Source organism: Capra hircus, chromosome 16 (genome assembly GCF_001704415.2).
Source record: "Capra hircus breed San Clemente chromosome 16, ASM170441v1, whole genome shotgun sequence".
NCBI lineage: Eukaryota > Metazoa > Chordata > Mammalia > Artiodactyla > Bovidae > Capra > Capra hircus.
Genome location: NC_030823.1, coordinates 5,567,892 through 5,593,898, shown reverse-complemented (window position 1 = coordinate 5,593,898; position 26,007 = coordinate 5,567,892). Strand labels below are relative to the sequence as shown.

Here is a 26,007-nt window from a genome sequence, read left to right as displayed (position 1 = left end):
TGGGATCTTAGAAGTGATAAGAACTAGAATTAGAAGACAAAGGCCTGGGAACTTGGAAGACTTAGGCAACTGTTCAAGACAAAAAGCTCCCAGTGTGTGTATGGATGGGGTTACTCAGATTCAGCATGAGACTTCCATATATCTCAGGTCCTACCCTATGAAAATGTCATGTATAGATTTTTATTAATATATGGCTGCTTCATAAAAAGCAATATTAAAAAACAGAAAAATAGTATAGGCACTGAAAACTTATACTAGATAAGAATACATTTCAATTATTAAAAGAACGCAAATGAATTAAATATACTTTTTAAGTTTCAATGTTAGCTTATTATTGTTTTCCTTATAGAAAAACACAGTTTACTTTCCAGATGTTTCAAGGATAATGTTGGATTTAAGAATCTACTGTGAACTTTCCTTCTTTACAAAATATTCCTACATATTATCTTTGACACAGATCCATGCAAAATAATTTCAGTGTTACACAATTCTAAAATAAAACATAATATATTTGCTTACCCAATAGGTTATCAATATAATAACAAAAACACCTTAATATCTAATCGCTTATCTAACATCTAATTCATGCTGGACTGGATGAACCACAAGCTGGAATCAAGGAAGCTGGGAGAAATATTAATAACCTCAGATACGCAGATGACACTACCCTGTGGAAGAAAGTTGAAAAAGAAGTAAGAGACCTTTTGATGGAAGAAAAAGAGGAGAGTGAAAGTTGCCTTAAAATTCAATATTCAAAAAATGAAGATCTTGGCATCTGGTCCTATCACTTCATGGCAAATAGATGAGGAAACAATGATAAACTTTATTTTGGGGCTCCATAATCACAGCAGATGGTGACTGCAGCCATAAATTAAAAGATGCTTGCTCCTTGGAAGAAAAGCTATGGCCAGTCTAGGCAGCTCATTAAAAAGGAGAGACATTACTTTGCTAATAAAGGTCCATCTAGTCAAAGCTATGGTTTTTCCAGTAGTCACATATGGATGTGAGAATTGGACTATAAAGAAAGCTGAGTGCCAGAACTGATGCTTTTGAACTGTGGTGTTGGGGAAGACTCTTGAGAGTTCCTTGAACTGCAAGGAGATCAAACCAGTCCATTCTAAAGGAAATCAGTCCTGAATTCATTGGAAGGACTGATGCTGAAGCTGAAGCTCCAACACTTTGGCCACCTGATGCAAAGAACTGACTCATTTGAAAAGACCTTGATGGTGGGAAAGATTGAAGGCAAGAGAAGAAGGGGACAACAGAGGATAAGATGGTTGGATGGCATCACCAACTCGATGGACATGAGTTTGAGTAAGCTCCGGGAGTTGGTGATGGACAAAGAAGCCTGGTGCACTGCAGTCCATGGGGTTGCAAAGAGTCGGACATGACTGAATGACTGAACTGAACTAAACTTATCTAATCACTTGTAATTATTGTTTTTAACGTGTTCTTCTTTTAATATGTTAAGAATACATTTACTTTTTCAAGCTTTATCAAGATTTATAAGGGAAATGTTAATTTGAATGAAAGGAAATATTGAGACTGTAATCTTTTTCACCACCTGGTAAATGTTAATTTGTACACTGAAATGTTTTCAGAGGGAAAAAAAATCAGATGGCAGAAATAAATAATTTCAAATATCCATACACTGCCTATGAATCCCATTGCTGTGCATAGTTACTGGAAAAATTTAATTAGCAATGGCATTCTTTGCTGAAAGCATCTAACACCTTGATTTAATGCTTGTAATTCAGACATTAGCATTCAAATCAGCCCAGACCTACAGTTTGGTATTTATTGAATAAATACCAACTAAATTGTTCCAAATAATCATTTTCATTTCCTGTAGAATGTCTGCTTAAAATCTAAAATTTCCATGGGATTTAAGATCATTTGAGGTATGGGGTTTTACCTTTTCTAGCAGAATTGCTCCTTTTGAAGTAATGATAAATCTAGATTTTCTACTATTAAAAGAAAGTTCTTGCTCTACTAGGCACTGTCTTCATGTATATGCAAATAAAGGTTAATGACTTACGTCATATGGGCCACTAATCTGAAGTTAACAGACACTGCAGTTTAGTCGTTTATAAAAAGTGAACACATGCCACCCTACGCCCTGATATAGAAACATACATTTTCTTTGTTTCAAAATAATAAAGAAACAGATTTTTCAGGATAAGATTGGGGTTTCACTCAGATGGGAAAAACAAAACTCAGATTTCAGGGACCAAAAAAAAAAAAAAAAAAAAAAGGAAAAGCAAAGAAATAAATAGAAGAATAAACTAAACAAGAAATCCTAAAGCATGATGGAATGAGAAAAGCAAGATAGCACACATGTGTGAGTATGCTCAGTCATGTCTGACTCTTTCTGACCCCATGGACTGTAACCCGCCAGGCTCCTTTGTCCCTGGGATTTACCAGGCAAGAATACTGAAGCGGGTTGCCATTTCCTTCTCCAGGGTTCTTCCTGACCCAGGGATTGAACCCACGTCTTCTGAGTCTCCTGCATTGGCAAGTAGAGTCTCTACGACTGAGTCATCTGGGAAACTCTTGATAGCAAATAAGAAGTGATAATTTCAGTAATTTTATCACAGTGTTCTACTCTCAAAATTGTAAAATTAAAAGAAAAATTTTCAAGATATAAATTCAGAAATTATATGGAGACAAAATTAACAGCCAAAATTTGATTTATCTGGAAGTTCCTATTTAAGAGGTATGTGTAGGCAATTTATAAAAATTATTTCAAAGAGCATTCCTTTTTAATTAAAAAAGTTGTAGAAGTTTTGCTACTCAGTTATATTTCTTCGATAAAAGTAACAAAACTAGAATATCTTCATAAAACCACATTGGCAGAGAAGGGTATGATTATAACGATTCTTTCTAGCATCCAACACAAAGTTAAATGTGAAAAGAAGGCACATAAAGGAACATTCTCAAAATACATGGTTTGAACATTTTTAGCCTATAATACATTTAAGTTTCTCCAACTGATAAGGATATTGGCCTGTGATTTTAACCCCAAAATATTATTTTCTATCAATTGCAAACACTTGTTAAGTGTCTTATATTTTCTGACTATAAAGAGACACTAGATATAAAATGATAAGAAAGAACAATTGAAACTTTGTTATATATGTTTAAAATCTGGCAGGAAATACTGATAATTAAGGAAGTATTATATATTTTGCAATTTTTTCCAATACTGGCAAGCATAAAGCTTGGATATCTCCCATTAATTTAGATAACCTTCAAGAAAACTTAAGAGCTTCAATCTAAATGTCAAGACTCAAAAGATAAGCACAAGAGAAAGGAGAGGAATTTAGATTTTTTTTTCTTGAGTTTCATCGTATAGTTTAAAATCGGTTTAATTTCCATTTTTATTTTTTTAATTTTTTTTTTAATTTTAATTTTTACTTTATTTTACTTTACAATACTGTCTTGGTTTTGCCATACATCGACACGAATCTACCACGGGTGTACATGAGTTCCCAAACGTGAACCCCCCTCCCACCTCCCACTCCACACCATCCCTCTGGATCATCCCCATAAAATATGAAAATAATTTTACTAATGGAAAGAAACTATTCAAATAAATCATACATAAAGTGATCACTACATTTTGTACCTTGTATTAAATTTTGTTCTCTTTTTTATATTCCTTAATTTTTGTAACTTTGTTTTGTTTTCAAAACTTAAACATATTCATTTGAAAATGTAAACCACAGCAGAATGTATAAGGAAGAAAGTTTAAAAAAATCATTCATAATCCTATATCCAAATAGAATCACTTGATATATTCTTTCTGTATCTTTATAAAAACACAGAAGTGTAGAAAGACAGATGGGAAAACAGGTTAATGGAAATAATTTGATAATTATTAATATTATTATTAAATTATTAAAATAATAATGTATATATGCAGAAATTTTATCTAAATATATTGTATTTGTTTTAGCTAAAACTAAAAAAAAAAGATTAGAAACTTGCCAAATTCAAAGTAACTATTTACGGAAAAGAGAAACTAATGGCTAAAGTATCGTTCTATACTTAATCCAAAATGTCTTTACTAATGAAGAAAATGTCATCTTAATGTTTTATTCAGCTATAATCCTGCTTCAAATGGCAATTTAAATTCACAACAGAAATGAGAAAACTATCACAATTCTGTTTGATTTTTTTTTTTTTTTGCTTCCTTTGTGGTTCAGCTGGTAAAGAAACTGCCTGCAATGTGGCAGACCTGGGTTCAATCCCTGGGCTGGGAAGACTCCCTGGAGAAGAGAAAGGCTACCCACTCCAGTATTCTGACCGGGAGAATTCCACGGACTAAGTCCATGGGGTTGCAAAGAGTCGGAAACAACTGAGTGATTTTCACTTTCACTTATCTGATTTTTAGTTTGATTATAATTTATATACATCTATGTTAATGACTTCTAGAACATCATACAAATAATACAAGGTAAGCATATCACTCTGGGACCAGTTTGTCTAGATCCAGATCTGAACTCTGATTTTTACTAATTGCACACCTTGAATAAACTAAGGCTTATCTTTTCATCTCTCCTTTCTGTGCCTCATTCTCTTGTCTAAAATGAGAAGAATCATACATAACATTCACTTCATTGCACAGCAGAAGAAAAACACAATGTTGTAAAGCAATTACATTCCAATTAATTTTTTTTTCCTACAATAAATTTTGAGAAAATCCAGCATAGAACAACCCCTTCTTGCCTACATTATAAACAATGATTTGGGGCAGCAGTAGGAAAAAAAAATGACTGAGGAGGTAAACTAATTTTTTCACACTGTACTAAAACACAAAATATCCACTAACCTAATATATCTTGTACTATATAACTCTATGAAATAATATGAAAATATGCAATACATATTCAAATAAAAATTTCAAATCAAAGTAGGTGCAAAAACAAGTTTAACAGTGTATAATTAGAAACAGCAAATGCATTATACATTAGAGTACTTATTATTGGTTAGAATATGTTGAAAATTGCTCTAAAGTCATGCACTTAATTCCTGGATGGACCAGTTGCCTCTGCTTTGTTACAGAGACATGAGCTGAATCACAACTCCCAGATGTCTTGGAAGTGTACACTGTTGATCAGGAGGGGCACACAGCGATATGTGGAAAGATGAGTCTAATTCCATCACAATGACAGGAAAAGCAATTCTGAGCACATTTCCTACAGGGAGGGGTCGGCAGCCTAACTGTTATTTTGGTTTGGCACTGAGCACGGTGTCTCTCATAAGCGGATGCCTAATGATAGTTCTCTGTAATGTTCATAACAATGAAGGCAAGATACATTTTAAGCCATACAGCAGCTTTCCAAACAGGTAGTTTTAAGACTGTGAGATCCACAAACAACACAGTCCTTTCATCAAATAGTTCTTGAAATCATTCGGGGCTTAATATTTAATATATATATTAAAAGTTCTGATTTAGAAAAACACTGACAGTCTTGCTCTGTGACATAAATTAAGAGCATTTAATATGACACACACACATACATACATATATTGCATTGGGCTGTGCTTAGTAGCTCAGTCGTGTGCAACTCTTTGCAACCCCATGGACTGAATTCCATCAAGCTCCTCTGTCCATAGGGATTCTCCAGGCATGAGTACTGGAGTGGGTTGCCATGCACTCCTCCAGGTATATTACATTGTATTGATATATACATATATATGAGTGTATGTGTGTGTTCCAGGGTGTATGTACCAATATACATACATAGATACAAATATGTATCAGTTTAGTTCAGTAACTCAGTCGTGTCCGACTCTGTGATCCCGTGTACTGCAAAATGCCATGCTTCCCTGTTCATCCCCAACTCCTGCAGCTTGTTCAACCTCCTGTCCATCGAGTGGGTAATGCCATCCAACTGTCTTGGCCTCTGTGGTCCACTTCTCCTCCTGCCTTCAATCTTTCTCAGCATCAGGGTCTTTTCTAATGAGTCAGCTCTTCATATCGTGTGGCCAAAGTATTGGAGCTTCAGCTTCAGCATCAGTCCTTCCAATGAATATTCAGGACTGATTTCCTTTATGATGAACTGGTTTCATCTACTTGCAGTACAAAGAACTCTCAAGGGTCTTCTCCAACAGCACAGTTCAAAAGCATAAGTTCTTTGGTGCTCAGCTTTCTTTATGGTCTGAATCACATATCCATACACGACTACTGGAAAAATCCTAGCTTTAACAAGACAGCCCTTTGTCAGTAAAGTAATGTCTCTATTTTAAATGTGCTGTCTAGGTTGGTCATAGCTTTTCTTCCAAGCAGCAGGTATCTTTTAATTTCATGGCTGAAGTCACCATCTGCTGTGATTATGGAGACCCCAAAATAAAATCCCCCACTGTTTCTATTGTTTCCCCATCTATTTGACACGAAGTGATGGGACCAGATGCTATGATCTTTGCTTTTTCAATGTTGAGTTTTAAGCAAGCATCTTCATTCTCCTCTTTCACTTTCATCAAGAGGCTCTTTAGCTCTTCTTTGCTTTCTGCCATAAGGGCAGTGTCTTCTGCATATCTGAGTTTATTGATATTTCTCCCGGAAATCTTGATTCCAGCTTGCACTTCATCCAGCCCAGCATTTCACATGATGTACTCTCCATATAAGTTAAATTAGCAGGGTGACAATATGCCTTGATGAGTTCCTTTCCCTATTTGACTTGGAGAATTTTGAGTATTACTTTGCTACTGTGTGAGATGAGTACAATAGTGTCGTAGTTTGAAAATTCTTTGGCATTTCCCTTTTGGGGGGATAGGAATGAAAACTGACATTTTCCAGTCTTGTGACCACTGCTGAGTTTTCCAAATTTGTTGGCATATTGAGTACAGCATTTTCACAGCATAATCGTTTGGGTTTGAAATCCCTCAATTAGAATTAAATCACCTCCACTAGCTTTGCTTATAGTGATGCTTCCTAAGGCCCATGTGATTTCGCTTTCCAGAATATCTGGCTCTAGGTGAGTGATCACACTATTCTGGTTATCTGGGTAACATAGGAACCTGGAATGTAAGGTCCAGGAATCAAGGCAAATTGGAAGTGGTCAAACAAGAGATGGCAAGGGTGAACTTTGACATTTTAGGAATCAGCGAACTAAAATGGACTGGAATGGGTGAATTTAACTCAGATGACCATTATATCTACTACTGCGGGTAGGAATTCCTCAGAAATGGAGTAGCCATCATGGTCAACAAAAGAGTCCAAAATGCAGTACTTAGATGCAATCTCAAAAACGACAGAATGATCTCTGTTCGTCTCCAAGGCAAACCATTCAATATCACAGTTATCCAAGTCTATGCCCCAACCAGTAACGCTGAAGAAACTGAAGCTGAGTGGTTTTAAGAAGACCTACAAGACCTTTTAGAACTAACACCAAAAAGATGTTCTTTTCATTCTAGGGGACTGGAATGCAAAAGTAGGAAGTCAAGAAACACCTGGAGTAACAGGCAAATTTGGCCTTGGAATGCGGAATGAAGCAGGGCAAAGGCTAATAGAGTTTTGCCAAGAAAATGCACTGGTCATAGCAAACACCCTCTTCCAACAACACAAGAGAAGACTCTACACATGGACATCACCAGATGGTCAACACTGAAATCAGATTGATTATATTCTCTGCAGCCAAAGATGGAGAAGCTCTAAACAGTCAACAAAAACAAGACCAGAAGATGACTGTGGCTCAGATCATTATTACAAAATTCAGACTTAAATTGAAGAAAGTAGGGCAAACCGCTGGACCATTCAGGTATGACCTAAATCAAATCCCTTATGATTATACAGTGGAAGTGAGAAATAGATTTAAGGGTCTAGATCTGATAGATAGAGTGCCTGATGAACTATGGAATGAGGTTTGTGACACTGTACAGGAGACAGGGTTCAAGACCAACCCCATGGAAAAGAAATGCAAAAAAGCAAAATGGCTGTCTGGGGAGGCCTTACAAATAGCTGCGAAAAGAAGAGAAGCGAAAAGCAAAGGAGAAAAGGAAAGATATAAGCATCTGAATGCAGAGTTCCAAAGAATAGCAAGAAGAGAAAAGAAAGCCTTCTTCAGCGATCAATGCAAAGAAATAGAGGGAAACAACAGAATGGGAAAGACTAGAGATCTCTTTAAGAAAATCAGAGATACCAAGGGAACATTTCATGCAAAGATGGGCTTGATAAAGGACAGAAATGGTCTAGACCTAACAGAAGCAGAAGATATTAAGAAGAGGTGGCAAGAATACACAGAAGAACTGTACAAAAAAGATCTTCATGACCCAGAAAATCATGATGATGTGATCACTAATCTAGAGCCAGACATCTTGGAATGTGAAGTCAAGTGGGCCTTAGAAAGCGTCACTACAAACAAAGCTAGTGGAGGTGATGGAATTCCAGTTGAGCTGTTTCAAATCCTGAAAGATGATGCTGTGAAAGTGCTGCACTCAATATGTCAACAAATTTGGAAAACTCAGCAGTGGCCATAGGACTGGAAAAGGTCCGTTTTCATTCCAATTCCAAAGAAAGGAAATGCAAAAGAATGCTCAAACTACCACACAATTGCACTCATCTCACATGCTAGTAAAGTAATGCTCAAAATTCTCCAAGCCAGGTTTCAGCAATATGTGAACCGTGAACTCCCTGATGTTCAAGCTGGTTTAGAAAAGGCAGAGGAATCAGAGATCAAATTGCCAACATCTGATGGATCATGAAAAAAGCAAGAGAGTTCCAGAAAAACATCTATTTCTGCTTTATTGAGTATGCCAAAGTCTTTGACTGTGTGGATCACAATCAACTGTGGAAAATTCTGAAAAGATGGGAATACCAGACCATCTAACCTGCCTCTTGAGAAATCTGTATGCAGGTCAGGAAGCAACAGTTAGAACTGGACATGGAACAACAGACTCGTTCCAAATAGGAAAAGGAGTACCTCAAGACTGTATATTGTCACCTTCCTTATTTAACTTCTATGCAGAGTACATCATGAGAAATGCTGGACTGGAGGAAACACAAGCTGGAATCAAGATTGCTGGGAGAAATATCAATAACCTCAGATATGCAGATGATACCACCCTTATGGCAGAAAGTGAAGAGGAACCAAAAAGCCTCTTGATGAAAGTGAAAGCTTAAAGCTCGACATTCAGAAAACGAAGCTCATGGCATCCAGTCCCATCACTTCATGGGAAATAGATGGGGAAACAGTGGAAACAGTGTCAGACTTTATTTTCTGGGGCTCCAAAATCACTGCAGATGGTGACTGCAGCCATGAAATTGAAAGATGCTTACTCCTTGGAAGAAAACTTATGACCAACCTAGATAGCATATTCAAAAGCAGAGACATTACTTTGCCGACTAAGGTCCGGCTAGTCAAGGCTATGGTTTTTCCTGTGGTCATGTATGGATGAAAGAGTTGGACTGTGAAGAAGGCTCAGCACTGAAGAATTGATGCTTTTGCAATGTGGTGCTGGAGAAGACTCTTGAGAGTCTCTTGGACTGCAAGGAGATCCAACCAGTCCATTCTGGAGGAGATCAGCCCTGGGATTTCTTTGGAAGGAATGATGCTAAAGCTGAAGCTTCAGTACTTTGGCCACCTCATGCGAAGAGTTGACTCATTGGTAAAGACTCTGATGCTGGGAGGGATTGGGGGCAGGAGGAGAAGGGGACGACCGAGGATGAGATGGCTGGATGGCATCACGGACTCGATGGACGTGAGTCTGAGTGAACTCCGGGAGATGGTGATGGACACGGAGGTCTGGCGTGCTGCGATTCATGGGGTCGCAAAGAGTTGGACACGACTGAATGACTGAACTGACTGAACTAGGTCATAAAGATCATTTTTGTATACTTCTTCTGTGTATTGTTGCCTCTTCTTCTTAATATCTTCTCTTTCTGTTAGGTTAATACCATTTCTCTCCTTTATTGAGCCCATCTTTTCATGAAGTATTCCCTTGGTATCACTAATTTTCTTGAAGGTAACTCTAGTCTTTCCCATGTTATTATTTTCCTCTATTTCTTTGCATTGTTCATTTAGGAAGGCTTCCTTATAGCTCCTTGCTATTCTTTGGAACTCTGCATTCAGATGGTATATCTTTCCTTTTTTCCCTTGCTTTTCACTCTTTTTTCTTTTCTCAGCTATTTGTAAGGCATCCTTAGACAACCACTTTGCCTTTTTGCATTTTTTTTTCTTGGCGATGGTCTTGATCACTGCCTCTTGCACAATGTCATGAACCTTGACCCATGGTTCTTTAGGCAGTCTGTCTATCGATATAATCCCTTGAATCTGTTTGTCACTCTACTGTAAGGGATATGATTTAGGTCATACTTGAATGGTCTAGTGGTTTTCCCTACTTCTTCAATTTAAGTCTGAACTTGGCAATAAGGAGTTATGATCTGAGCCATATTCAGCTCCCGGTATTGTTTTTCGAAGAGTGTATGAAGCTTCTCCATCTTTGGCTGCAAAGAATATAATCAATCTGATTTTAATACTGACTTTCTGGTGATGTCCATGTGTAGTCATCTTTTGTTTTGCTGGAAGAGGGTGTTTGCTATGACCAGTGTGTTCTCTTGGCAAAACTCTGTTAGACTTTGCCCTGCTTCATTTTGTACTCCAAGCCCAAATTTGTCTGTTACTCCAGATACCTCCTGACTTCCTATTTTTTCATTCCTGTCTCCTGTGATGAAAAGGACATCTCTTTTGGGGGTTTGGGCTGTTAGTTCTAGAATGTCTTGTAGGTCATCATATCACCATTCAACTTCAGCCCCTTCAGTATTAGCTGGGGCATAGACTTGGATTACTGTGTTATTGAATGCCTTGCATTGGAAATGAACAGAGGTCATTCTGTTGTTTTCAAAACTGCACCCAAATACTGCATTTCGGATCCTTTTGTTGACTATAAGGGCTACTCCATTTCTTCTAAGGGATTCTTGCCCACAGTAGTAGATATAATGGTCATCTGAATTAAATTCCCTCATTTCAGTCCATTTTAGCTGATTCCTAAAATGTCGATGTTCACTTTTGCCATCTCCTGTTTGATCACTTCTAATTTCCCTTGATTCATGGACGTAACTATTCCAGGTTCCTATGCTATATTGTTATTTACAGGATTAAACTTTACTTCCATCACCAGTTACATCCACAATTAAGAGGCAAAAACTTACAGTTACAAATAAGTGAGTCATGTGAATGAAAAGCAAAGTATGTGGAATATAATCAATAATAATGTAGTATCTTTATATAATGATGATAATGTTCAAACGGCACAAACTTTCAGTTGTAAGCTAAATAACTACCATGGATGTAAAGTAAAGCCGGAGTAATATAATTAACACTGCTCTGTTATACAGGAAAATTGTTAAGTGAATAAATTCTGAATTATCACAAGGAAATTTTTTTATTTGATTTGACATTTATAAAAGATGATAGACATTCACTAAACTTACCATGGCAATTACTTCCTGTTGTGTATAAGCAAACATTATTCTGTACATGTTACCTTTGTATAGTGCTATATATAAATTATTTCTCAATAAAACTGGAAAAAAAAAGTAGCCAGTTCTCTCTGTTGCCAAGAATTATTTTTAGGTATCCTGATTCAGTTTTAAAGTATTATTAATGAAGCACAAGCTGGAATCAAGATTGCCGGCAGAAATATCAATAACCTCAGATATGCAGATAATACCACCCTTCTGGCAGAAAGTGAAGAGGAACCAAAAAGCCTCTTGATGAAAGTGAAAGTGGAGAGTGGAAAAGTTGGCTTAAAGTTCAACATTCAGAAAACGAAGATCATGGCATCCAGTCCCATCACTTCATGGGAAATAGATGGGGAAACAGTGGAAACAGTGTCAGACTTTATTTTTGGGGGCTCCAAAATCACTGCAGATGGTGACTGCAGACATGAAATTGAAATACGCTTACTCCTTGGAAGAAAAGTTATGACCAACCTAGACAGCATATTCAAAAGCAGAGACATTACTTTGCCAACAAAGGTCCGTCTAGTCAAGGCTATGTTTTTTCCTGTGGTCATGTATGGATGTGAGAGTTGGACTGTGAAGAAAGCTGAGCACCAAAGAATTGATGCTTTTGAACTGTGGTGTTGGAGAAGCCTCTTGAGAGTCCCTTGGACTGCAAGGAGATCCAACCAGTCCATTCTGAAGGAGATCAGCCCTGGGATTTCTTTGGAGGGACTGATGCTAAAGCAGAAACTCCAGTACTTTGGCCACCTCATGTGAAGAGTTGACTCATTGGAAAAGACTGTGATGCTGGGAGGGATTGGGGGCAGGAGGAGAAGGGGACGACAGAGAATGAGATGCCTGGATGGTATCATTGACTTGATGGACGTGAGTCTGAGTGAACTCCAGGCGTTGATGATGGACAGGGAGGCCTGGCGTGCTGTGATTCATGGGGTCGCAAAGAGTAGGACATGACTGAGCGACTGAACTGAATAAATTATTGTGTTTAGACATTTTAAAGTAATCTCATTTTTGAGTTCACATAATTAAATCATTTTGTATAAAGAGAAAAACTGAAATTAAAATTTTTGCTGTGTTATCACAATTTACCATGCCCTCATAGACATTTTATAAATGCACTCAATTCAACCCTCATTTAAAAAACAAAAAGCAAAAATCTTATAAGGTGATTAGTATTATATTCATTTAATGATGTGGAAAACAAGACTAAATAAATAAGCTGTCAAAAACCTCCCAATTTGTATAGTCCTGAGTTTTAAACAAACAATATACAAATAGAATTTTATGACTCATCATTGCTTATTGTTCCACAATATCCCATTTTCTTTTTCATGGTATATTATTCAACTGGGTATACTGCGCAGTTAGGCTACATTTTTGCAGCTCTCCTGCAGCTATATGTAGGTATATGACCAAATTCTAGCTGAAATTATGCATGCAATTTCTTGTAGTACCTTATATCCTTTTCTCCTAAGAGAAAAGGTTGAAGTTAGGATATAATGGCAAGAGCAAAGCAGCCATACTGAACCATGGAAACTGTTTTCAGAATGACACAAAACAAGATATAAGGAAACTCTATCTCCAGGGTATTAAGCTGATCTAACAGTCTTGGACAGACTACATAGATATTTCTATTTGTGTAAGTTCTTACATCTTTGTGTGTACTTTTATTTTATAATATGTGTGGCATACTGTGGTAAAACAGCCTCATGAGGTATCATGACTAATGCAACATTTTCTATATTTTTTCTTGTAAGTAACCCCATTGCCCATGGTGAATTCAAATAAGACTTATTCTACCTTACTATGACGATCATGGTTTATGAAGACCTTTGCTTGTTAAGCTAGACAATGCACAAATAAATTAAACATCAATTTCTCTATCCCAGATATTATAATTTAAAACAGATTAATCTAATTGTATTGATGTGCATGTGATTAAAAACAATAACATTTTGTTATTAAAATTATGTTAGAGTTAGACATAACTCTATACAAAAATGCCACACTGAAAGACAGATTCAAATCCACTTATTGGTGACAGCTTTAACTAGAGACTATATTTGTAGAAACTACCACTCAACTGTTTGAAATTTAACAATATATACACACAACAAAAAAAGTAACTATAAATACAACAAAAAATGAAACACAAATGATTTAAGAGATTAACAAGTTGCATAATGGAAATTTCACATAGATCATGAAAACCCTTTATCAAGCACTTCTTGGCACAGGAAAGAGGCAAAATTTGTGTAGTCACTTCCTTCAAAAATAAATGTGCTCAAGAAATTGATGTAGAGGCAGAAAGTAAGAGCCCCACTGTAGGGAGTGTACTGTGATGAGCACAGTCCCAACCAAAGTACTGGACTTGCTATCATATTTAAATCATCTGTACTTATTTTAGCATTAAAATTTCAATTATAATTTTAATTGAACAGACTATGTATAACATTTATAACTCATTCATTTCACTCTTGGTCATTTTCCAGCAATTGAGAAATCAGCATATATATAAAAATTTTAGTTGTAAGTACTTTTTCTTAAGTCCAATAAAAGGAGAAATCTTCTAAATTATTTTAAAAATGTAATTATTTTAAAATTAAGAACACTTTTGTGACTTGAGAAGGCACTGCTGTCAGTATTTCAAATTTATGCAGTTATTTACTAGGTGAATAATAAAAGCAATCTGTTCAGAGTAAAAAAAAATAAAAGATAAGATGGTATTGTGTCCATTTTAGAGGGATATTTTATATTTAACAATGTTGAATATCCTAAAATGTTTACTTTTAAATATAAAAGTAAGCAATAAAACCTTTAAAATCCATTTAATAGAGATTTTTAAAATAAATTTATTTCTTTTAATTGCAGGTTAATTACTTTACAATATTGTATTGATTTCGCCATACATCAACATGTATCCGCCACAGGTATACACGTGTTCCCCATCTTGAACCCCCCTTCCTCCTCCCTCCCAGTACCATCCCTAATAGAAATATTAATTACATACTACTTAAGCATACATTATATTTCTGTATCTAAAACTAGAATTACACACATATATCTGTAGCTATATTTATATCTAAAAATTCTATAATGCTAGTGATGAGGGCGTTCTTCCTACTTCAGGACTTCCTAATTTCTCTTTCTCAGTAGGTCAAATTCAGGTCAGAGCACAATTATACATAATGAAGTTGAAAAACAGATATATCATTCTACCTCATTTTCTGATTTTCACATTTCTTTTTTTTCCTTTACTTAGGATCTTCATGGATCCATATAGGAAGTGTATCATTTCTCATTGGATTACTGTGTAATTGGCAAAGTGGGACTTTCCACAGGAAGAAATAGCTGTTTTCTATAACAAAGCAAAGTACCGGTTGCTTCACGCTGTCAGGTCTGCCCTTGCTTTCTGCCTGGCTGCATGTTAGACCATCAGGGGAGAAGACGCAGGCAGAGAGTGATGGGCAGTGACAATGTTCCCAACAGCGGTTTTGCTTTGAAGATTACGGACAGATAAGGGCATCTCCATGTCAGCAGTGTGAAGGAAAAATTCTTGTTTGACAACTATGGCATGAAATACAAATTCTTGTGATCTGGTTGTTTACAGCATTTGGGAAACCTCAGAGTTGCAGTAAATATCAATTCCAAATAATCAATGTCCTTTCTTGATTTTTTTTCTGTAAGACTGAAGTAAAGATTTTATTTTTGTTTCTGTAGGTGACCCATTATGTTTTACAGTAAATATTTATCTATTCATCTTTATTGTCAGCTCTTAGTTTAAATGGTTTATAATACTTTTTTTAGTATTATAATTAAAATGAAACATAATAAAAATGCTGATGTAAAGTCTTACCAGGTGAAGATAAGGCATAGTAATGTAGATATTAAAATCAAAACTTGATTAAACATTGCAGACTGTGTACGCTGAATGGCTCTGTGTAGATCATTCTGAAATAATACAGAAAAGCATATTTTAAATTCTGATAGATACTCAATAATCATGAGTTTTGTTACATTTGTTACTATGTATTACAGTTTAACTGTCTTTTTCATACTCAACACACATACTTTAAATGCATATAGCAGCATATTTTTGGTTTTTCCTAGGTCTAATTAAACCTCACTGTAACATTCATTGCCAAGATAATATTAATACTATGGTACACCACAAAATCACTAAATTTTAGTTTACTTGCCTTACAAAGAGATGTTCAATGACTCTCCAAAAGCCCTCCCTGAAGACAATGCTGTCTTATGGAAATTTCTAATTTTAAAAGATCAGAAAATAATATGTTCAACTGAGGGGAAAGTAATAGCTGGATCCAACTACAACCATATCTCATTCTCTAAGTCACAAAAAGTAGCAGGCAGTTTATCATAAAAATAAAAAATTACATAGCCAATGAACATGTTTAGATAAATTTCATTCATATTAAGAGAAATGTGAATTCAAGATACAAGTTTACTTTGCAATTGAAAAACATTAAAAAATAATAATACCTACTGTTATTTAAGAGGCAAAAAATGAGCACGCACATGTAATATTGCTCAAGTAATTTGTTATAAATATCTTGAAAGTAATTTGGTAATACAGGTCAAAATTCACAAGTATGCCCTTTCCAGTTCATGCATTCACCATTTAATTAGTATTTATCCCATAACATAACTTCTAAAAGTTAACCACATGAAAATTATGAGATGGAAGTTGAATATTTATGTATGCTCATCGTCATTACAAAATTATTATATTTCCTATAATATAATATTTTTATATTATTTATTGTATAAAATATAAATATGAACATATTTATTGTGTAATACATATTGTGTGATGTATATTATATTATTTTGTATACTATTTATTTGTATCAATATTTTGTATAATCTTTATTGCAAAATTATAATATGAATAATGAATGTTCATTCCTATTAAAATAACTAAAAATGAAATAGAAAATGGTTGAATGAATTGATCAAAATTAGACAGCAGACTTACATGCATCCATTAAAGGTGGTTTGAAATAAATATTTATTGAATAGGAATTCGTATTTGACAAACAGTCAAATCATAAAATTAAACATACAATTTTGTGTGTGTGTGCTTTCATAGAAAATATTAGAAGGATATAAATTATTTCTAGTGTCTAGCCTTTGTGGAAGATTTGTAGTTTTATATAATGTTTTACTTTATACTCTTCTGTTTTATAAATTTTCATAATAATTTTTTAACAGTCTGAATAGCTGTACTTCATGAGATAAATAGGTAGCTCAGCTGGTAAAGAATCTGCCTGCAATGCAGGAGACCCTGGTTCAATTCCTGGGTTGGGAAGATCCCCTGGAGAAGGGAATGGCTACCCACTCCAGTATTCTTGCCTGGAGAATTCCATGGACAGAGGAGCCTATTGGGCTACAGTCCATGTGGTCACAAAAAGTCACTTGCACTTTCAATATAAAATAAAACCTCAATGAGCTATCATTTTATCTTTCTCTACCACACATTTAACCAGAACTTTTGTTATGAAAACAAAAAAGCGAAGTTGATTAAAACTTCACCTTGCATTCTTTACTTTCTTCTAACAGAGGTGTTAATGAACAGAAAAACAAATTAAATTTTACCAATCAGGAAGAAAAGAAGTAAAATATAGAATTATGGTGGAAAATGAATCCTAAATAAATAATGCAAAGCACTACTTTTACTCTTAATGATTGACTAATGATTCCTTTCTTGGTTAGGTTACTTTTTCTAGCAACTAATAAACACAAATTAGCAAAGAGTACTGGAGGAATTTTTTTTTTTTTTTTGATTAACAATTTAGGCAGTCTGTTGCTGCTGCTGCTAAGTTGCTTCAGTCGTGTCCAACTCTGTGTGACTCCATAGACGGCAGCCCATCAGGCTCCACAGTTATAGTTAGTGAAATAATATTTTTTTGGACAGCTAAGATAGCAGGATGTTTTTGCAAACCATTCACAGGACATATGCTGCTCCCCTTATTAGCTGTAAGCTTGCATGAAACTCCAGTGGTCACTTAATATATTGAGAGCTGATTAGAAACATTTAGCTGGTTGTAAAGACTCAAATGCTATCCAAATATTCCTTTTGGCCAAAACTATTGCCATACTTTCTGTTAAAAAGCTATTTAAAAGAAAAACAAGTTTGCCTCCAAGCAAACAATTTCAGTGTGATCAAATTAATAATATTGAGCTCTTACTATGTTTATACTAGATACAAGATTTTTACACATATATAAATGTATATATAATATAACTTAATTCTCACAGCAAGCCTGTATGTTGGTAGTTTTATTCTCTTTCAAAATGAAGACATTAGCAAAGGTGTTTTTTTTTTTTTTAATTTTCTGTCTCTCCTTCAGTCTTTTTTTTTTATTTTTTATTTTTTTACTTTATTTTACTTTACAATACTGTATTGGTTTTGCCATACATTGACATGAATCCACCACGGGTGTACATGCGTTCCCAAACCTGAACCCCCCTCCCACCTCCCTCCCCTAGCAAAGGTGTTAAATCACTTGCTTATTTTATCAGAGTGCTTAGCTGAGAGTAGACTCATATTAATACTTGTAAAACAAATGGAAGAAGTGAAAGTGTTAGTCTCTCAGTCATGTCTGACTCTTTGCAACCCCATAGACTGCCAGCCAGGCTCCTCTGTCCATGGAATTCTCCAGACAAGAATACCGCAGTCAGTTGTCATTCCCTTCTCCAGGGGATCTTCCTGACCCAGGGAAAGAACCCAGGTCTCCTGCTTTGCAGGGAACTTCTTTACCATCTGAGCCACCAGGGTAGAATAAATGACTGAATAGCAAATAGCAAACGTCAGCTCACGAGTAAGTATCCAAGCCTATAATGTTTTGGTCCTAGTTATAAATCAGTCCTTTCAAACAGAGTCGGCCTTAGGCAAAATGCAATGGTGGCACACCTCTGAGTTCGGCATCTCTTCCTTCTTGCGTCCCCTTCTGCCTCCCTATTCCCAACCGAACCCAACCTAAAAAGCTGACTTTACATGAGGACCTTCCAGCTCCAATACAGCGCCTTAGAAAACTCCACAGATTTTTATGGAGTGTGAGACTACCTACAGTTTGACAACATTACCTCCTGAAGCCTTAAACCTAGGGGTCCTGTTATACCTAATGAGATTGCTTTAGAAGGAAACACTATCTTCAGAAGATTGGTAATAAGTCTGACCATCCAAACAGCAGTCAGCTTTGGTTTGGTGATCTTTAGACTACCTGAATTATTTTTGTTTACTATTTCATAGGGCCTTATAAAACAAGGGACTTGACAGTAAGGGCGTTTCACCACTTTTCATTCTTATTAGGATATAAACAGACATAGGGTCTATTAGCTTAGACATCTATGCAACACATCACTTTAGTGAGGTAAGAAGGTAATGGAGCATTGAAAAATACTTTTGTCTTTGCACTTGTATTTTATACTTACAATCATATTTTCCAAGGCATGTTTGGCAAGCCAACAGTTTAGAAAAACTGGGACAAATAGATTTCTTAAGGAAGGCCAGAATATCTGGAAGACAAATCAAAACTAAATTTTTATCTCCAAGCAAGAAATCTACATGATTGAGAAGAAAAGCAAAACAAAAATAAGTCATTAAGGACAATATAATTATATAAAACATGTGGCAAATACTCTAAATTCATATGATTATTGCAATGGAGGGGCAGATAGGATCTTTTCATTCTCTAAGTCCTAAGGAAAAATTCTTTGCAAAGTTATTGTAGAAGCAGAAGGAAAATAATCAGCTGTAATGGGATATCAGCTATAACTGTGTTAATCTGATCACTAAATCTTTTGGTATGACTGTTATAATAGATATCATGTTTTTTCTTTTCTGGAACTGGAGGTAAAAATAGGTGTAAGGAGACAGTGCTTTACTTTTCTATAACATTACCACTTACTCTCTCAGATTCAAACATTTACGTGACACTGGGGAACTGTATTCCATTGGAATTATATTTAATTAACCTGTCATTCAATCTGGAGCCAGTTGTTCCTCTAGATAAATCACTCAAATTAAAATAATTGTCAGAGTGAGCAACAGCTTCAGATCATACTGACTTATAGTCATGATTTTCCAAATAAAATTCAAAATAAAGAGTGTTAGAAAGCATATTTCCAACAGACATTACTAAAGCTGTATCAAATATAGATTAAGATCCAATTTTGCAATGGAAAAGTGCTGGTTGCATATTCTGTAGCTAAACAGGATCACCATGGAATTGGTCCTCCACAGACTTTAATAAAGAAGCACACTGCTGGTTGTCTTAGTTGTTGGCAATATATTTAGTAAACAGAGAACTGGATTTAATAAATCCTGTGGCTTAAACTAAAGATAAACATATTCTCAGCATGAGAAACTTTTATAAATACTTGGTTTTACTTGGCTTTTATTTTTTAAAACTCTACAATATACACAAGAAGTGGAGTGATTCATTCTAATCTGTTTAGACAAAATTAACATGTTTAAATGGTACCTCTAGAGTATATATTCCTAAAATGCATTTCATTTTGCTATTGAACTAAATCTTGTTAATGTTCACTTAATTTCACAACCCAGTTATAACTGACTTTGTTATTTATTTTCTAATACCATGATTTAATACATTAACAAAAGCCTAAATTCATTCATCTGAGCTAATATATTATTTATTGCTATTTAGATTGAAAGATTTTACTCATGACTAATAACAAAATTATTTCTTTTAAAGATTCTTTTAGGACTTACTGAGATAATGAAGGGAACCGCATTAATTATTTCCAAGATGAAGGGTATTCGTAAAATCTGTTCCCAGATGTTTCCCTTCCAAAAAAAAAAAAAAGAATAAAAATAAAAGTCAATTACAACTGATACCATTAAATGGGGAAAAGGCATCAGAATTTTGCTAGCAATAAGGATAAGGATGTTTATATTAACAGAATACAAAATCATTATTTAGAAATGTAGCAATGACTTTTAGAGATTATTTTGCTACATGTAATTGTGCCCTCTCAATTTTGCAGAGTTTAAGTAAACCAAATGCTCATAGTAATCCATGAATATTGCACATAGCACATTTTAATCACATAATATCACATCAAAAAAGTTACTAGTAAAAATAAAAAAATTAAGAAACCTTACAGAATCAATGAAAAAGTAACTCCATCTTAATTTTTATATCATAATATAAAGCATATTAAATAGTTTGCAAACACACACATATAACAATGGCCCTGGGAGGCCATTTAACATTGTTTTTAGATTAATAAGATCTAAAGTCAGAGTTTTCTCAATCATCTGGATTCTAGTCTCCCAACCCACACAGTACAACAACATTAATCGGGTCTGGCTACATAATTAGTGGGGCCCAGTTAAAAACGAAAATGCAGGGCCTCTTATTAACAAATTATGAGTAATTTCAAGAAGGTGACATCAGAGCATTCAAACAAGCACATATCCATCTAATTGTGCAGCTCTGGGCAACGGCACTGACTAATAGGTCATTCCTGAAACTTTCTCTAACGATGTCCAGTGAAAAAGAACTCAGAACTCCCTAACGCAGTTTATTCTTTCAACAACAACAACAACAACAACAACAACAACAAAGAAATCTATCTGTTAGAAAGGCAACTTGAAATCTGACTCCTGTAATGTCTAATTATTTTATGAAGGGCAACCCACTCCAGTAGTCTTGCCTGGAGAATCCCACGGAAAGAGGAGCTTAGCAGGCTACATTCCACAGAGTTGCACAGAGTCAAACATGACTGAAGCAACTGAGGACACACTGGCTATAATATTGGGATCTTTATTTTTCTTGAGGTCCCAAACTCTTAAAACATTACAGAGATGTAAAACACCTTGCATCGCCGATCCTGCTCATGACGCCAATTGTCTCGCTGTTCCCAGTGTTCGCTGAACCCAGGGTAGGCAAGGAGTGAGCTAAGATGTTAGTAGGAGGCTAGAGGAGCCACTGGCGACCCACTCCAGTACTCTTGCCTGGAAAATCCCATGGATGGAGGAGCCTGGTGGGCTGCAGTCCCTGGGGTTGCTAAGAGTCGGACACGACTGAGCGACTTCCCTTTCACTTTTCACTTTCATGCATTGGAGAAGGAAATGGCAACCCACTCCAGTGTTCTTGCCTGGAGAATCCCAGGGACGGGGGAGCCTGGTGGGCTGCCGTCTTACAGGGTTGCACAGAGTCGGACACGACTGAAGTGACTTAGCAGCAGCAGCAGAGGAGCCCTAGGAACTGCAGATACATTTATTCTCTCCTGGCCTGCACAGCAGCCATCACACGGCCTCTCTCCTGCTGCCTCCACAGCCATAACAACAGACACCCTATGTTCTCCCCTCTCGTGGCTGACCCAGGAGACACAGCGATGACACAGCAGTAAAATGCAGCCCTAGGTGGAGCTCATATATCCCTACAGCACAAAGCAGCTGTGACCAAGTGAGTACCTCGATGCACATGTGCAGTGTTATAAGTGACTCGAATTATTACATGAACATTATTTACAAAATGTGAGGCAAAAGCGAGAGGCTGTGGGGCAAGAGGGCCTGACTACGCCATTTTGGCTAACTTGGTCTTTCGCTGCACACCGCCACTTCATAAAGCAAGTTCTACATCGGGGATCATCTGGGTTGCTAAAACAGTAAGAGATTTTGTTATCCCTCGTTCATACGCTGTCTGCAGGCTAAATAAAAAGTGGTGGGAGAGCAGGTGGAAGGCACAGAGCTCTAAAGATCTCTCTCATCTCTGTGTAAAGATGTAAGGATGCTTCCCTCATCACCTCCAGCTCTGTAAGAAGGGCGCAGATAAACAACCTAGAGAGCTGGACTCAGACTTAGAGGCTGTTTTTGACTAAGGCCTAAAACATCACACACACACACACACACAGCAAAGCAAAGAGAGAGAATGTTGAGATAAGAACAGGCTACACTTACAACAATACTAAGACAGAGCGACTTATTTCCTGGGAACAAGATATAGACCCTACAGAATAAAATGTATGGCCATTTTAAATTCAGACTCAGAAGGGCTGCAGGCCTGAGGAGACAGAGAATCTTGACAGATGGTGGCCCTTGGACCCCCCAGAACCCGGGGCAGAGTGGCCAGACTGGGGCTTGAGGCATCGAGGAGCTTCCACCCAAGGCCTTAGGAGAACCACCAAAGCCCCATCTGTATCTGCCATCAGAGCAACCAACCCACAGACTATTCCTGGGCCAGTCAGTCAGGACCACCTTCTCCTGGAGCCTCCTCAGCCCTGAGGGCCCACGATCAGCTGGTTTCGGACAAAGAGGAGGTGGACACAGGAGAAGCCCCCCAAGAAGATCCTTGCCCCATTGAGTTCCCAGCTGTGCACACATGCGTGCTCAGTCGTGTCCGACTCTCTGCTGTCCCACGGACTGTTGCCCACCAGGCTCCTCAATCCATGGGATTTTTGAAACCAGAATATTGGAGCAGCTTGCCATTTCCTCCTCTAGGAAATTTTTCCCGGCCCAAGGACTGAACCCACTTTTTTGTGTCTCTGGCATCAACAGGTAGATTCTTTACCATTGTGCCACCTGGGAAGTTTGCAGCTTAGAAAAAGCTAAAACTGGATGAGAACATTAAATTTTTTACATACTAAACACTATCTCTTAAATACTAAACTGAGATTTGTCTTGCAAAAAAACTAAGGGGCCTAACTGAGATTTCATTGGATCAGCATGGCTCATAAGGACAATGACTGGGTTTGAAGGAGAAACGTAGAACGGGCTAAAGGCTTTTCTACTTGCACTGAATCAGGCCTATTCAATAAACCATTTATACTTGATTTTCATTATGCAACACATCTATTTTTTATTGTGCTGGTTAATGTTACCATTTAATAGTTTTTTACATGACTCAGTTTCCAGACTGCGTAACATTTGGCCTACTCTTTCCTCACCATATTTTTTACTAGTCATTGAACATTGTTCCCTAATGTCAATGGTTTTACAAAGGAAAAGAGACTGATGTGACCAGAGGAGGGGGATGTAATGGGAATCATTATCACTGGTCACATGGCAGGGTCTTTCTGCTAATGTATATCAAGACTAGCATTAGTTTTCTTAGCTTGGCACATTGGAAAAGTTTAGTTCCTAGTAAACCAAAAGCTTCTATACCTCTGATGTCTCTCTTCATTTTCAGATCTAACACAACATTAATTTTTTATTGCTTTCCCTCAAACCACTAAGAGAGTCTGATGAATAAAATGTGATTCAGTTGGGTTCATTTCTGATTTAGCCTCCATATTCCAAGTCAGAGAATCTTTCTAAAATGGCAAATCTCCATTGCCAACATCCAAACTCCTCATTATATCATATGAAGCTTCACAATTTGAACTATGGCTGCTGGTTTGTTCCGTACCTACTATATTCCTAACCCATCTTGAATTCAGCTACAGATTCACTACATATAGAACTAATTTTGATATAGTTCTCTGAATGAGCTAGGCTGTTTCATCTTTTATAACTTTGCTCACACTTCTTCTGCTTGGAATGCCCCAACCCCCATACCTTCACCACTAACTACCTTGATACATGTTTTTAACATTTTACAAAACTTATCTGTTTCTATGACCATTAGAGTTCAATGAGCATGATACTGAATAAAGGAAAGTTCCAAATATTTTATAATACTCTTCCCTTCTGGTATAATTGCTTTGATTTTGAACTTAAGCATTTGTATTTCTTTTTCTTGGATCCATGTGGAAACACTCAAAAAATTTTATTACGTCTTCCTGATGCAATCATATAAATCATTAAACTTATGTTCACAAAGCTCAACAGAAATTTTCTGGAAGAAAGCATTTCAAGAGTACTTGGCTATATATTCATTTTAGGTAATCTCATTTATGTTACAACTTCAACTTATTATCAATAATAAACCAATGACTTCCAATGTTGTATCTCTAGCCTGGATCAATATTGTATCTGAGAGTCAGTTTCAGATCTCCACTGTCTAATGTGCTGCTTCACATGAATGCCTCAAAGGCACCTTGTGGGTAATTTGTCTCAAAGTAAAATTTAAAGGACAATGAAATCATGACAATCCAAAACCTATGGGATATAGCAAAAGCAGTTCTAAGAAGGAAATTTATAGCAATGCAATCTTATCTCAAGGAACAAGACAGATCTCAAATAAACAACCTATCCTTACACCTAAAGCAACTAGTGTAAGAAGAATAAACAAAACTCAAAGTTAGTGGAAGGAAAGAAATCATAAAGATCAGAGCAGAAAAAAATGAAATAGAGACAAAGAAAACAACAGTAAAGATCAATGAAACTAAAAGGTGGCTCTTCAAGAAGATGAACACAATTGATAAACCTTTAGCAGACTCATCAGGATAAAAAAGTGAGAGGATTCAAATCAATAAAATTAGAAAGGAAAAATAAGTTACAACTGATACCACAGAAACAAAAAGAATCATAAGAGACGACAACAAGAAACTATATGCCAATAAAATGGACAACCTAAAAGTAAAATTTAGGATGTTTGTCCTAACTGACTCTCCAGCAACAAAAACCAAAGATCCTGGAAAATTTGCATCTTCTTTTCACATGCCATTGTTGTTCAGTCACTAAGTCATGTCTGACTCTTTGCAGCCCCATGGACTGTAGCCTGCCAGGCTCCTCTGTCCTTCACTCTCTCCCAAAGTTTGGTCAGATTCATGTCTATTGAGTCAGTAATGCTATCTAACCACCTCGTCCTCTGCCACCCCCTTCACACACTGCTGCTGCTAAGGCGCTTCAGTCGTGTCCGACTCTGTGCGACCCCATAGACCGCAGCCTACCAGGCTGCCCCGCCCCTGGGATTCTCCAGGCAAGAATACTGGAGTGGGTTGCCATTTCCTTCTCCAATGCATGAAGTGAAAAGTGAAAGTGAAGTTGCTCAATCGTGTCCGACTCTTAGCGACCCCACTGACTGCAGCCCACCAGGCTCCTCCGTCCATGGGATTTTCCAGGCAAGAGTACTGGAGTGGGGTGCCATCGCCTTCTCCGCTTCACACACTACCTAAGTATAATTGTTGAATAAGACTTTCTGATTCATGAACGTATCTTGGGTTGTCCGGTTCTCAATTTACACTCTATTTCCACTCTAACTTCTTAACTGGTCTCCCCACCTTCCTCTTCAATGTTCCTTTACCTAGTTAACTCACACACGTCTTTCAGCTATTAATTCAAATCTTCTGAGTGTTTTGAGACTTTCCCCACCTCCTCTTTACACACACTCTAGACAAGATCAGACTCCCACACTTGGTTTTTTGATTCTTCATCAACATCCTTCTCCTTCCTTTTTTTCAGTTTGTTTTTATATATTTGATCAACACTTGACTTTGAATTTCATGTGGTCCAGGTGAGAGCATTGGGCTTCCTTGGTGGCTCAGATGGTAAAGCATCTGCCTGCAATGCAAGAGACCTGAGTTTGATCCCTGGGTTGGGAGGATCCCCTGGAGGAAGAAATGGCAACACACTCCAGTACTCTTGCCTGGAAAATCCCAGG

The 26,007-nt window shown here is 36.6% G+C and overlaps 1 protein-coding gene across 2 annotated transcripts in view; it reads right to left on the bottom strand.

The window, feature by feature from the left end:
- KCNT2 (potassium sodium-activated channel subfamily T member 2) overlaps positions 1–26,007 on the bottom strand; it is a 439,686-nt gene that overhangs the window by 251,039 nt on the left and 162,640 nt on the right. For both annotated transcript variants that reach the window (XM_005690450.3, XM_013970060.2), the window contains exons 6-8: positions 20,229–20,303; positions 18,926–19,009; positions 15,324–15,418 (exon numbers count right to left, since the gene is read on the bottom strand). In XM_005690450.3, the coding sequence (XP_005690507.1) occupies positions 15,324–15,418; positions 18,926–19,009; positions 20,229–20,303 (254 nt within the window). The remainder of the gene's footprint in view (positions 1–15,323; positions 15,419–18,925; positions 19,010–20,228; positions 20,304–26,007) is intronic.